This window comes from Telopea speciosissima, chromosome 6, assembly GCF_018873765.1.
Source record: "Telopea speciosissima isolate NSW1024214 ecotype Mountain lineage chromosome 6, Tspe_v1, whole genome shotgun sequence".
In the NCBI taxonomy this organism is placed as follows: domain Eukaryota; kingdom Viridiplantae; phylum Streptophyta; class Magnoliopsida; order Proteales; family Proteaceae; genus Telopea; species Telopea speciosissima.
The window spans coordinates 2,219,431-2,232,721 of record NC_057921.1 but is presented as its reverse complement, the minus strand read 5'-3'; the positions used below and the strand labels follow the sequence as shown (position 1 = coordinate 2,232,721).

The 13,291-nt window shown below is 42.4% G+C and overlaps 1 protein-coding gene across 1 annotated transcript; it reads right to left on the bottom strand.

The window, feature by feature from the left end:
- Positions 1 to 759: 759 nt before the first annotated feature.
- LOC122664527 lies at positions 760 to 1,524 on the bottom strand. The gene has a single exon (XM_043860378.1). The coding sequence runs from the start codon at positions 1,522 to 1,524 to the stop codon at positions 760 to 762; it is 765 nt and encodes a 254-aa protein (XP_043716313.1).
- Between the last annotated feature and the right edge of the window lie 11,767 nt (positions 1,525 to 13,291).

The following is a 13,291-nucleotide window of genomic DNA, read 5'->3' as shown; positions in this document are numbered from 1 at the left end:
CATATAGTGACAATTTCAACTCCCTTCCCTTTTCTTTCCCCATAGTCGTGTATGGGCCACACTTCAGAAAGGCCCTACGGGGCTCCTTCACTTACTTGTGTGAGCCCCCCGCCCGCTCACGCTCCTTACCAATAACTCGGCGCTTCGCCAGAGCCTCCACCCACTTTGTAAAATAGTCGATGGCAACCAATACGAACTCATGACCATTGGAAGCCTTTGGAGTTATCTTCCCAATCACGTTAATTCCCAAAGTAGAAAATGGCCATGGGGCATTTAACGAATGCAATTCTGTAGGAGGAATGTGTATGATATTGGCAAATATCTGACATCGGTGGCATCTCTTGACAAAAGAAGCACAATCAACTTCCATTGTCGCCCAATAATACCCCATTCTAAGGATTTTCTTGGCGAGCATTTTTGCATTCATATGCGGTCCACAGATCCCTTGGTGAATTTCTTCCATAATTATCTGAGATTGTTCCTCATCTACGCATAGCAGTTGAATGCCATCATAAGACCTTTTATACAACAGGCTTCCTTGGAGAATGAATTGAGTAGCATATTTTCACAAATGCTTTTTCTTTCCCTCTGTGAAGTATTCAGGATATTTCCTGTCATTGATATAATCAATTATCAGCGCTTACCAGGGCCTTCCATCCTCGATCAATAGATTAATTGACTCTCCGTATGCTGGGCCAGTTCTTTTTTCAATTAGAAAATGTCAGATTTTGGCCTGAGGATCACATTCTACCATTGAGGCTAAAGTAGCCAAGGCATCCGTAAACCGATTGCTATCTCTAGGTAAATATTCAAAAGAGATCTCTTTGAAATGTCTAGCCATTTGTTCCAATGTACTTGATAAGGCTTTAATTTTTCATCTCTGGAGTCTCCGAAGACTTTAATCTTTTCTTCTCCCACAGACAATGCCATTTTCAGACTAATGGCGCAAGCTTCATATTCTGTAATGTTATTGGTGCAACTACACTCCAGACGGAATGCCATCGGTAAGTAGAGGCCTTCTGGGGTTATAAGTAACACTCCTACCCCAAACCCTTTTTGATTTACAGCTCCATTGAAATACAATTGCCGTTCTTCTTCTTGGCCTCCTTTTACAAAACACAAGTCTTCGTCTGGGAAGGAATTCTCTGTTGGCCATGAATCTGACCCTACAGGATGTGCTGCCAAGTGATCTGAGATTGCTCGCCCCTTTATGGATTTTTGATTGACATATGTTATGTCAAACTCTAACAGTAGCAGTAGCCATTTGGCCATCCTTCCAGTCAACGCTGGCTTCTCAAAAAGATATTTGATCGGATCCATCCTTGAAAGAAGCTTGATAGGATGTGAGATCATGTAATGCTTCAATCTTTTAGTCACCCAGACTAAAGAGGTAGAGGTCTTCTCTACTGGAGTATAGCGGGTTTTGTACTCTAGCAATTTCCTGCTTAAGTAGTAGATCGCATGTTCTTCTCCATCTCTTTGATCAGTCTGTGCCATCATTGATCCTATCGACATTTCCTCCATTGATAGATACAACAACAAGGGTTCACCCAATACTGGAGGGACGAGTATAGGGGGATGGATCAAATACTCCTTGATCTTCATGAAAGCATCCTGACATTTATCATTCCATTCTTTTGGTTCCTTCTTTCTCAGGAGTTTGAAAATTGGTTCACATGTCAGTGTTAAATGAGATATGAATCTGCTAATGTATTGGATACGGCTTAAGAATCCTCATACTTCTTTCTCCATCCTTGGTGCTGGCATTTTAGTAATGGCTTTTATCTTGTCAAGATCTACCTCTATTCCTCTTTCACTGACAAGAAATCCTAACAATTTGCCCGCCCTTGCTCCAAACACGCACTTTTAAGGGTTCAACCTCAACTTGTACTCTTTTATTCTTTCAAAGAATTTCCTGAATGCTGTGAAATGACCTCGCCGATCTGTTGATTTGACTATCATATCATCGACATACACTTTCACTTCTTTATGTATCATGTTGTGCAGTATGGCCGTAGCTGCTATTTGATACGTTGCCCCAGCATTCTTTAACCCAAAAGGCTCACTTTATAGCAAATGTCCCCCACGGTGTGGTGAAGACTGTCTTTTCTCAATCTCCTAGACACATGCTAATTTGATTATAGTCGGAGAATCCATCCATGAATGACAGCAAAGCACGACCTACAGTGTTATCGACCAGTTGATATGGGGCAGTGGGAAATCATCCTTGGGGCTGACCTTATTTAGGTCACAGAAATTGACACACATTCTGACCTTCCCATCCTTCTTAAGAACTGGAACAATATTGGACAACCATCGAGGGTATTGAGTTACTTGGAGGAATCCTGCATTCCATTGTTTGATGACCTATTCCCTGATTTTCTCGCTCTATTCCGGCCGCATCCATCTTGGTTTCTGCTTGACAGGGCGAGCGTCTGGATACGTAGGTAGCCTGTGCTGCACGATTTCTGGGTCAATGCCAGGCATGTCCTCATAAGACCATGTGAAGACTTCCTCGAATTCCTTGAGGAGAGAGGTCAGAAGCCTTCTTCATCATTGAGAGAAGAACCGACTTTAATCATTCGAGGGCATTAGTCAGTTCTCAAGTTTACAAGACAAGTGTCCTCTCGGATGGGTTGAGCTTTTATTTGCTCCAATTATTCCAACAAGTAGTGATGTTCAAGGATATTGTCGTCCTTAGAAGAATAAGAAGAAGGAGAAGACAAGACATACTCGGAATCAACAATTTCATTCATGGTAAGAGGGGGAGTACAGATAGACTCAACAGATTGGAAGTTTCCAACCTTCTTTGGAAAAGCAAATACAGACTCAGAAATAGACATAGACAAGACTATATCAGAGTTGGCTACAACTTTAGGCTCAACAATATGGAAAATTTTCACAACCCTTGCCCAGTTCGCTATGGATCCTTGAAGCGGTTGTATGAGAAGCTGAGGTGCTAGCCCTTCTTCTTCCTTGATGATCGCTGCTATTTCAAATAGTCTACCACTCCCCTGATCCTCTTGGATTCCAGTCTTCCTCGCTTGGTCTAGTTCCATGGCCACCCAATCTACTTCATCCTCAAAGAATATCTCGAACCCTGGTTGAAGCTTGCTCTTCTCTTGATCGAACCATGGCTTATTGTTTCCACAGTAAGGAAAATTCTCTCCTTCCTTCACAAAATAACCATTCAAGGTCTTGAAATAAGGAATGCTTTTGATTGCATGGTTTCCCTATTTTGGGACACCTTTCTTTGGGATTTCTCTTGGACTGAAACCTAAACCATGACAGTAAGTGTTAGCTTGTATTTTTGGGAAAATCAGAATCCCGTACTGATTCTTTCCTAATCCCAATCCTAGAAAATATTTCATCTTCTTCATGATCTTCATGGAGGCCTTGCTCGATGCTATCGGGAATTTTATTGGAATGGGCTCTTCTTCTTCTTCTGTAGATATGGTGCAGATATTCCCAATTTCAAATCCTCCCAGTTGTACTTCTAGTAGAGACGAACTCCCTACTTCTATGTTAACTAGTGTCTACACCATCTCTGGATCTCCGAAAATGGTAATCACCTTTTGCTCATGTATAAATTTCAACTTTTGGTGGAGGCTTGATGCCAGGACTCCTGTCGAGTGTAGCCATGGTCTTTCGAGCAATATGTTGAAAGATGCATGAATATCAATGACTTGGAAATCAATGGTGAACTAAGCCGGTCCAACCCTGAGATCGGTGGTATGAATTTCGATCACTACCCCTCTGGAATTGTTGTATGCTCTGATGATTTGACTTGACGGCTTCATTTTGTCAAGTGCTAAACCCATATATTTCACAGCTCTTAATGGCATAACATTGAGAGCTGAGCCATTGTCAATCAAGACTTGAGGGACTTGGTTTTTATTGCATTCTACAATGATGTAAAGAGCCCTGTTATGGTTCTTTCCTCCCGGTGGTAGGTCTTCTTCTGAGAAAAGCCATGATTGGATGGCATATGTGGCTCCTACTATCACGCCCCCATCCCAATGTAAGATAGTTTTCCACATAGGGGTATGACTGGGACAATTACACATCATCCCAACACCTACCAGGATCACAGATGCAGTGTCCCGAGCCACAGTCCACCCTGTCATGACATCTTGATAACAGAAAGGGAACGTCCCCAAAGGAATAAATCGTTCCAATCATAGAGTTAGCGAAAGCGAAATTAAATTAAATCATGTGAAATTATAGAGCATCGGTTCTCTAATGATAACACATAGTACAATTCTAATATAAGTAACCATTCATTACTCTCCTTACAAATAAACATACAGTTTATACATGAATGCGGAAATGAAGACAGAAAATTAAATGATAAATAGTTACCATGAGGGCACCAATCTTGGGTGTACATCTACCTCCAAGTCATAGTCATTGGCTCCACTTGATTCGCATCCAACGGTGCTCATCTAAGTAGTACCTCCTGCATAACAACTAAAAGGGGGTTGCACAACGGGGTTAGCTACACTAGCTAGTGAGGGAGCAAAGGGGAATGCACATACATTACACAATAAATATCAAGCAGAATGATGCATGCTAATGTTAGATTCATTTTCCACCTAGCACACAATTCTATTGGTCAAGTATATGCTATTGTGATAACTCGGGAGACACTGAGGGTCACTTATCCTATCGCCCCAGTGAAACCTCAATTATCACGAGGGAACCTACGCCGGTAGAAGCCATCATGACCACCCAGTGGCAGACCTCGTTAGCCATCACTACCCCTGTCTTGGTCTCTCCCACCTCCACAGACCACAGGTGCTCAGACTATCCAACACATAAACCCCTGTTGGCAAGGGTCGTAGCATAAGGGAACAAGCATCCTAGCCGCAGATATACTATATGCAGGTCCTATCATCCCGAGAGGTATTCCGGGTGCATCAACGTCCCATTCCAGCTAGTATCCGGGTACCAGCACGGCACGACACATACAGATTAGGATGACATATAAAAATTTCATAATTTAAATAAATTGGGGTTCTGGTATCGGCACACCCGACACCGTAGCCCGATACAATGGTGAGCATGCTATCACATTCATAACAGATCACATTTGAATAACAATGCAATGCGCACAATGCTTATAATTATATAATAGCATGCTTAAGATTTCACATTTATATATATTCAAACCTAACAAATCACCCAGAACCCACTCACCTAACACGGGCGTCTCCGTGTGTGGTTGACATGAATCTCACTTGGGCTTCCCGCTATCCATCGAGTTGGGTAGCTTAGGAATACAAAAAAAATCATTAAAGCACGCATAGAAGGGTCCCATGATAGGCCCTTAAGGTTAAAATTAGATTTCAACCTAACACAACACGAGCGGACTCATGGGCTGTCTCAGCAGAGGTGAATCCACCCCTGACTCCGTTCAGGCCAAAAGGTGAAAACAAAGCGAGCGGACCCACGAGCGGAACTTCTTAGTTGAATCCAGTCGTGCATCCGTTCGACACCTGGGGCACAACTAAAAGGGAGCGGATTAACGGGTGGATGTGCTTCTTGGGTCTGCCCCTACATCCGTTCAATTTATGAGATAGACCCGAGAGCAACAGGTCTCGGGCGGAGGCAAATAGAGGGAATCCGTGCCTTCGTCCGCTCAGGCCAACACACAGGGTTTATACTGGGCGGACTGACGGACTGTACCATAATTGGTGGATCTGATCGTTCGTCCGTCGGCAGTCTCTTCCGAGATTTCAGAGGGCTTCTGCTCTAGCTTGAAGCTTGGAGTGCCCCAAGCTCTCAGGGACAAGGGAGAGGTGTCTAAGCCTTCCTAGGGTCACTAGGTCCTTGGCTCCCCTCAAGGATCCAAGATCCTACAAGGTTTGGGTCGCACATTAGTCCAAGGGTTGGGTTTCAAGGTTCAAACCAGGGATTCATTAATCATGGCTGCAATTGCAACACTTAGAGGCCTAGGTCAGCATCATTAGAGCTCCCAACTAAGGCCGGGCTTTACCTTGAGTCCTAAATGGAACCCTAGGTTAGCCCTAGCTCAAGAAACCATCAAAATCAAAGAGAAATGGGGGAGAGCTAGGTTTGGGGGGCTTACCTTGGCCAGCTTGGGAGGAGGTGTGGGGCAGCCAACCATCTTGGCATGGCTTCCATCTTCTTCTCTTTCCCTCCTATTCCTCTCCTACTTCTACTTCTCCTTCTTCTTTTCTTCTTCTCCTTCTTCTCTTGTCTCTTCTCCTTCATGTTTTATTAGGGAGGGGGAGAGATAAGTGAAAGAGAAGGATTTTCTTATCCTTTAAGGGGTTAGATGGGCCTAAGGGTGTGTTTGGTCTAGGCACCCCCAATCATTTAGTGGTCCTTAGGTCTTTAAATGGATTTTAGTTAGATCTTAGGACTTGTTTGGCCTTGGCCATAACCATTAGGTCCATTAGGTCATGTTTGGGGTGCACCCTAAGTCCATAGGACTTAATTGTTCCCTAAGGTCTGTTTGGTTTAGGCTAGGGTATATAAAACCCATTATTCATCCAAGTTAAGCCTTATGGGCCCACCTTCATGGTTCAACTAACCATCTAATAGCAAGGGTAGGGATCCATCTAGCCCAAGGGTCCAATTAGGGTGTCCAGGAACTGGGCACGTGGGTCCCACAGGAAAATAATCCAAAAAGGTAGATGACAGCACGGGCGGATCCTCGGGTGGATTCAGTAAGAGTGAATCAGTTCGTGACTCTAGTGCTGCTGTCAAGGCCCAAACTTCAAGGAAAGTTGTGGGGCTTTGGCCCACATTTCCAGGTCTTCGAGGGGATACTTTTAGTAGTAATTTAAGTCTGAGGTCACAGGTGTTGGCCAGTGCCACCGTGGCATTGCCCCTTAGGTAAAGGTCTAAACTACCCCGGGGTATAGAGGTATATCTGGGGTGCGGGTGTAACACCTACTATGTGAGATAACTCCTCCGGCCCCATTTCTATGGGTACTTGCACCCTGGCGAGCGCTTTCAACACCGCTTCTCGGTGAGTTGGCGAAGCTATTAACAATCCCTAGATTGAGATGTTGACTTGTGCTTTCTTCAATTGGTTCAGCACTTGATTCTCCGGATCAATGTTTGGCCTTTGTTTGTCAAGAAATAATACCGCAAGCATACGGGTCAATCGTAGCTACGGGTCGAACACAAGGAGATAAGCCACTCGATCTTACTCATTTAAAGTAATGGAAAGTGAACCAGATTAAGATGATTAAATTAAATTAACGATCTTACACATGCATCTACTAAATTGACGTCCTAACCATTCATCATCTAATCTATCAAAAACTAACGGGGATTACGAGATTGATGGATTAAAATCACCACATCCACACACAAACAAAGAAAATAAATCCAAGAGATCAAAGAAATAAAACCCAAAGATTGCTTGAACCGGACTGAACTTGATTAGCTTACTCTACCACACTTGAATTCGCATCTACCAAATCTGAAAAATAAAATAAATATTATCAAACAAAGAATCTAACATAAGACATGAGAATGAGAGTAAATAAAAATAAAATCCCAATAGAATGGAAGAAATAGAGAAGATGAGAGTGAGAATAAAATAGAGGATGGAAAAAATAGAGAGAATAAAAATAAGAGAAAGAAAAAATTAGAATTGATACTTCCTTCTACCAAACAAACAATTGAATGTATTGAATGAGCATTGGATGGAAGTTCTTGATGAAGCCTACTTTACTTGAAGTAACTTGCATGCTTTCCTCTTCCAAATCTCTAAGTCCTCTCACAAGAATTAGAAACCTAGAACTAGAAAGCTTGAAACAAAAACTGGAAACTAGAAATTGAAGAGATTATAACCACAATTGAAGAACACTCCTTGAATTAAGCTTGCACAAAAAGAATTACAACCATAGGAATAAAATTCAGAAAAAATAAACTAGAAAACTAGATGCCAAAAAATAAGAAGAAGACAAGAATTGTCATAGCAATGAACACCCAACACAGCCCCAACCCCTTATGTATATATGGGGAGAGGAGAAGGAAGAGAGGGGAGGAGGAATAGCCTCTATGGTTTTGGGTGGGTCCCACCTCCAAAAATCACTGGGGGCTATTGCTCACTCAATCTAAGATTCTCTCATCTATACTTTCCTTTTATAACTTGCTTGAATCCCAAGAAAAAAAAAAAAAGTAGAAAATATACAAATCCTAGTTCAATACACTTGCAATTTTCTAAAAAGAGAGCTTTCCAATTTGACTCTTGTGTTTCCTTTTCTTGTAGGTGTCTTCTCCAAGTAATGTGAACAAGGCTATCTCCATCTTTTGACTTTTTAACTTTCCAAGGATGAGAGAATATTCCTCACAAGATATCCATCAATAGTCAAATTCCCATAATGCCCTTGGAAATTTGGTGGAGAGAGAGAGAGAGTATGTGATGATTGGGATTCCTATCTTCAAGAATTAATTATATTCCCATTTTGTCCTTCAAAAAATGTGGAGCATGGGTGCTCTAAAAAAAACGTAGAAGGTAGGGCCCCCATGTGTAGTTGGCCATTCTCTCTCTTCAAGCAATAAAAAATGCAAAAGGAGTCTTGTACTTGTATTAAATCTCAACCATTGATCAAAATCACCTTCTTTGATGTTAAAATACCCTTGGAAAGTGGCAAACTGGCTTGGACTTGCATTCCAACTCATTTATGGCCCATTATTCTTTCCTAGCCTAAAAAAAATAATCGTTTGCATGATGGCCTAAACAAATGTGTACTTAACATGCATCATGTCTGTCTTGCTCAAAATTTAGTCCTCTTTACATCCATGGAAAGACATATGGTGACTTTATGTGTAGATTAGGAGATACAACCCCCAATATCCCAGAATAGCATAAAATGACTTAAAACCTGAAAAATATAAAAAGGTACCCAAGTAACTCTATTCAATGTGGTAAAATGCATGCTCTATGCCCTAAGATTTCACACATAAATGTGCTCATCAGATTCCCCCACACTTGAACTTTGCTTGTCCTCAAGTGAACAAAATAAAAACTATCCTAAAATACAAAAACCCTAACTCACTTTCGTAGGAATCACGGTTGCACCTAGCACGTGCAACAAGCCTTTAAACCCCTAGTTACCCTTAGTGGACGAGTTGTCTCGTGGGTGTTTACAGTGAATATACACCCAAAATTCAATAAGTCCAAAAATATTATAAATTCTAATTATGGCATAAGTAGGATGGTGCACACAATCCCTAAAAGTGCTCAACTAAAGAGCAAGGAGCCAAAGATTCCCCACACTTGAATTTTATTACCCCACATCAATTCAAGCAACAAGCATGCATCAAGATTAAGGGATCTCCTCATAGCTTCTAAACACTACTCACCTTTAGGTAAACTACTCATAGCATCGATGGAATCAAAGACTCAGGCTTTGATCATTTTTTACCATACTTTTTTTTCAGGCATAAAGGCAATAACTTTTCTTTCTCTTCAAATAGTGAACTCTATTTCTACTCCACTATTGTTCCCTGAATGACATGGTGGAGCGTACACCAGATACCCAAGTACTTGGTAGCTTCGCTTTTTGCATATATCTATAAAGACATTGAGACATTGATGCTAGAGTTTTTTTGAGTTTCCTTCCAAGGAATTTCGAACAAGTCACCCCGCTTTCTGAGGCACCAGTGCCCTATCTAGTTCCAAGGAATTCCACTTTCCTTTCTTGTTTCTTCTTTTGCATTTTTTTTTCTTCTTTTTTTTCATTCACTTTCATGCCTTGCCACAAACAAATTGGTCTCAGCTTCTAGCCAAAAGATCAAAGGGTCCATAAAACACCCAGAGGAATCTAACCATCAAATGAAATGGTGCTCATATTTTTAACTCAGTCCCCATCACCAGATACGTACTAATTACTGTCCTCGAAAAGGGATTTTTTTATTATTTCGCATGCTAGGGCATCTCATTCCCTCTTTCTCTCGCTTCGTAATCAAAGAAACGTATGCAAAAAATTACCACCATAATCAAAATTCACCAAATAAGTTCACACACCCCCCCACACTTAAATTATGTAGTGTCCTCAATGCATGTAGAAAATAAAGAATAAGGACAACGGAGGGCAGACATACCAGGAGATCAATCATCAAGGTAAAGAGGCTCATGGAGATCCATGACCTCTTCCACAACTAGAACGGGTATCTCAATGTATGGCTTTTTTTTTTCTTACCTTGAATATTATGTGGGACCCGGGGGAGACCCCTAGAATTTATTGATCAAACTAGTTAAAAAAAGAGGTACACGGGGGGGACATAGCTGCCTTACCCCAACCCAAGGGTACAAAATCACTCGACTCATCTCTCTTAAAGCCCAACCTTATAATGACACAAGAGACGAAAATAAAACAATTAAAGGCACACTCGAGCCCTTAGCACCTTAGAACTGGGAAACCCAATCTATCCTCCCATAGAATCATACTAAGTTCTCTGGGGAGAGAGTTCTCCACGTGGAAAATAGTGTTGAGGCCTGGTTGGCTAGGTGATCTGCTACCCTGTTGCTTTCCCTAAACGTAAAAACAATGTTTACCCTGGACAGCATTCAGTACTGGAGAATTTCTTGGAACAGGTACTAGCCCTTCCATAGAGTGCATTTTTTCCTTTTAACCATTAGGGCCACCATGGCCGAATATGAGTTTACCACAACATCTGCCAATTACAGAGTCACACACCATTTCAGACCATCACGTAGCGCCCTCAACTAGGCGACAGAGTTCGTGCATTCACCATAAAAATTAGAAAAGGCCAATAGCATCCTTCCCTCCTTGTCCCTAAGTATCCCCCCTCCACCACCAATCCCAGGGTTACCTTTGCTGGCTCCATCAACATTTAGCTTGACTGAAACAAATGGGGGGCACCAATAGATAGGACGTGGCATTTTCGCTCCAGATGTCGTGCTTCTAAGTCCAAAGCATTCGAGTATAAGTGCCTCCCTGGCATTCTCTGCCTGTTTGAGTTTAGCAAGGAAGCAAAGACTGTTCACCCATCTTTTAATTGTCCAAATAATCATCCATGTGGTTCTTGCTCCCTCGCCATGCCTACAGTTGTTTCTTTCACGCCAGAGTTCCCAAATGATTAGAGAAGGGAGTAGCCCCATGATAAAGCTGCAGAGATTGCTTCGGCTAGCTAAACCTTTCCATTGGCGAAGCTTATTCCTTGTATCTTGGGTGTGCACTGTAGCAACATCAAACACCATTGCAAAATGAGTCCAGACCTTCGATGCCACTATGCCATCAACCAGGCCATGGTCCATCGATTCAACACTAGGGTTTTCATGGCATACACATTTGGAAGCCAATGGAATGCCCAAGGACATCAAGGCATCATCCATGGGTATCCTGCTAGGTGAAAAAGGCAATTTTAGTTGGTAAGGCCTGGTTCCAAGTTCAATGAGCATAAGAGGCCAAAGGAGACCACTGTCTAGCTTCATTCTAGGTTGACTTGGCCAAAAACCGTCCGTCGCTGGCCGGGGTCCAGACCAACCGATCCTCAATGTTTGTAAATTCCATACCCCAATTAGCAATGCTGTCCTTGATCTCCGACTTATCAATTCTATTTAAGATCTCCATGTTTCACTTTCCATTTTGCAGCACTACATCTTTCACTATAATTGAGGTGTCCACCTACAAGGCATTATCAACCGAATCAATAAGGGGATTCTCATCGAACCAATTGTCAAGCCAAAAGTTAGCATTTCCATTGCCTATCAACCATCTGGAACGAGCTAGGAGAAATTCCTTATAGGCTAGGGTGCTTCTCCAGGACTTCGACCCCACCCTCCTTTGATCGCTCAAGACACAGTGTAAACCTTTGAAAAACTTTGCTTGGAAAAAACAGCTCCACAAGGATTTCTCAGAAAAAATGTGCCAAAGGCCCTTCAGCCTCAATGATAGCCCAATATCCTCCAATCTCCTAACACCCAAACCGCTCTCCTCCAAAGGTCTACACACTTTGGCCCAATTGACCTAGAGATGGTGCTTTCCCCATTTCGAGTGACCCCAAAGGAAATCTGCACATATACTAGAGAGAGTTCTGGTCATGACCTTAGGAAAATCTAGTGTGGCAACCACATGTATTGGCATCGTGGCCAACACGTGCTTCAGTACGATAAGACGTCCCCCTTCCGATAGAAGTTTGCCTTTCCATCCCGCTATCTTCGCTCTAACTTTTCTAAGAAAATCATCAAAGAAACAAACCTTTAGTCTACCTGAGAATAGTGGGCGCCCCCAAGTAAGTTAGGGGGAGATATCTTCTGGAGAAACCGGTGACCCACCCCACCATAGAAGCCCTTGCTTCAGATGCTTTAGCGCTTATAACAAAATAAATTTTTTGCTTGTTAACTTGCTGTCCAGAGAAATTTTCATACCTACCAATGAAACCAAGGATCTGTTTGAGGGACTTCTTCAACCCCTTGGTGAAAATAATGGTATCGTCGGCAAAAAATGGGTGGGAAATCCCCGGGCAGCCTCTTGGAAGATGGAAATAAGCAGCCCTGCCTTACACAAAAAGGTTTTTTAACTCTCTATTTAGCACCTCTTCTGCAATGATGAATAATGCTGGGAGAGGGGGTCTCCTTGTCTCCAACCCCTAGTTGATTTAAAATACCCGGTAGCCTGACCACCCCAAACTACAGAGAACCAATAATTCCCCATAATTTTTTTTATTAACTCCACCCAAGCATTAGCGAAACCAAACCTTTCCAAAACAACATACAAAAATTTCCACTCCAGAAGGTCATAGGCCTTGGTCATGTCTAGCTTAAGAATGACATTTCCCCCTCTAGTAGCCCGATTCAGGTCCTGCACCACCTCTTGAACCAAAGCAATACTCTCATGGATGCACCTTCCCTGGACAAAAGCCCCTTGCTCCTCTACAATCAGTCTTAGTAACAATGTGGCCAGTCTAGTAGAAAAGATTTTTGCAATAATCTTGAACGAAAAATTGTAAAGTCTTATGGGCCGAAAGTCTGCCATTACCTCTAGATTTTCCTTTTTGGGGATGAGAACCAGGTTGGCCAAAGTGTAACTTTTCGAAGAAAACCCCCTGTGAAAAACTCCTTCACCACAGCCCAAGTGTCATTCCCTACTGTCTCCCAGCAAGATGTGAAGAAATATCCAGAGAATCCATCCGGTCCTGGAGCGCTGTCACAAGATAGTGAAAAAATAGCCTCTTTCACCTCTTCTAGAGTAGGGACAATAAGCAACCTCGAGTTAACTTCAGGCGTCACCAGTTGTGGAATGCATTCTAACAAGGATTCGTCCACCACACTCTCTTG

Coding starts and splice junctions, on each gene's coding strand:
- LOC122664527 (XM_043860378.1), bottom strand. CDS start 1,524: ATGGAGGAAATGTCGATAGGATCAATGATGGCACAGACTGATCAAAGA.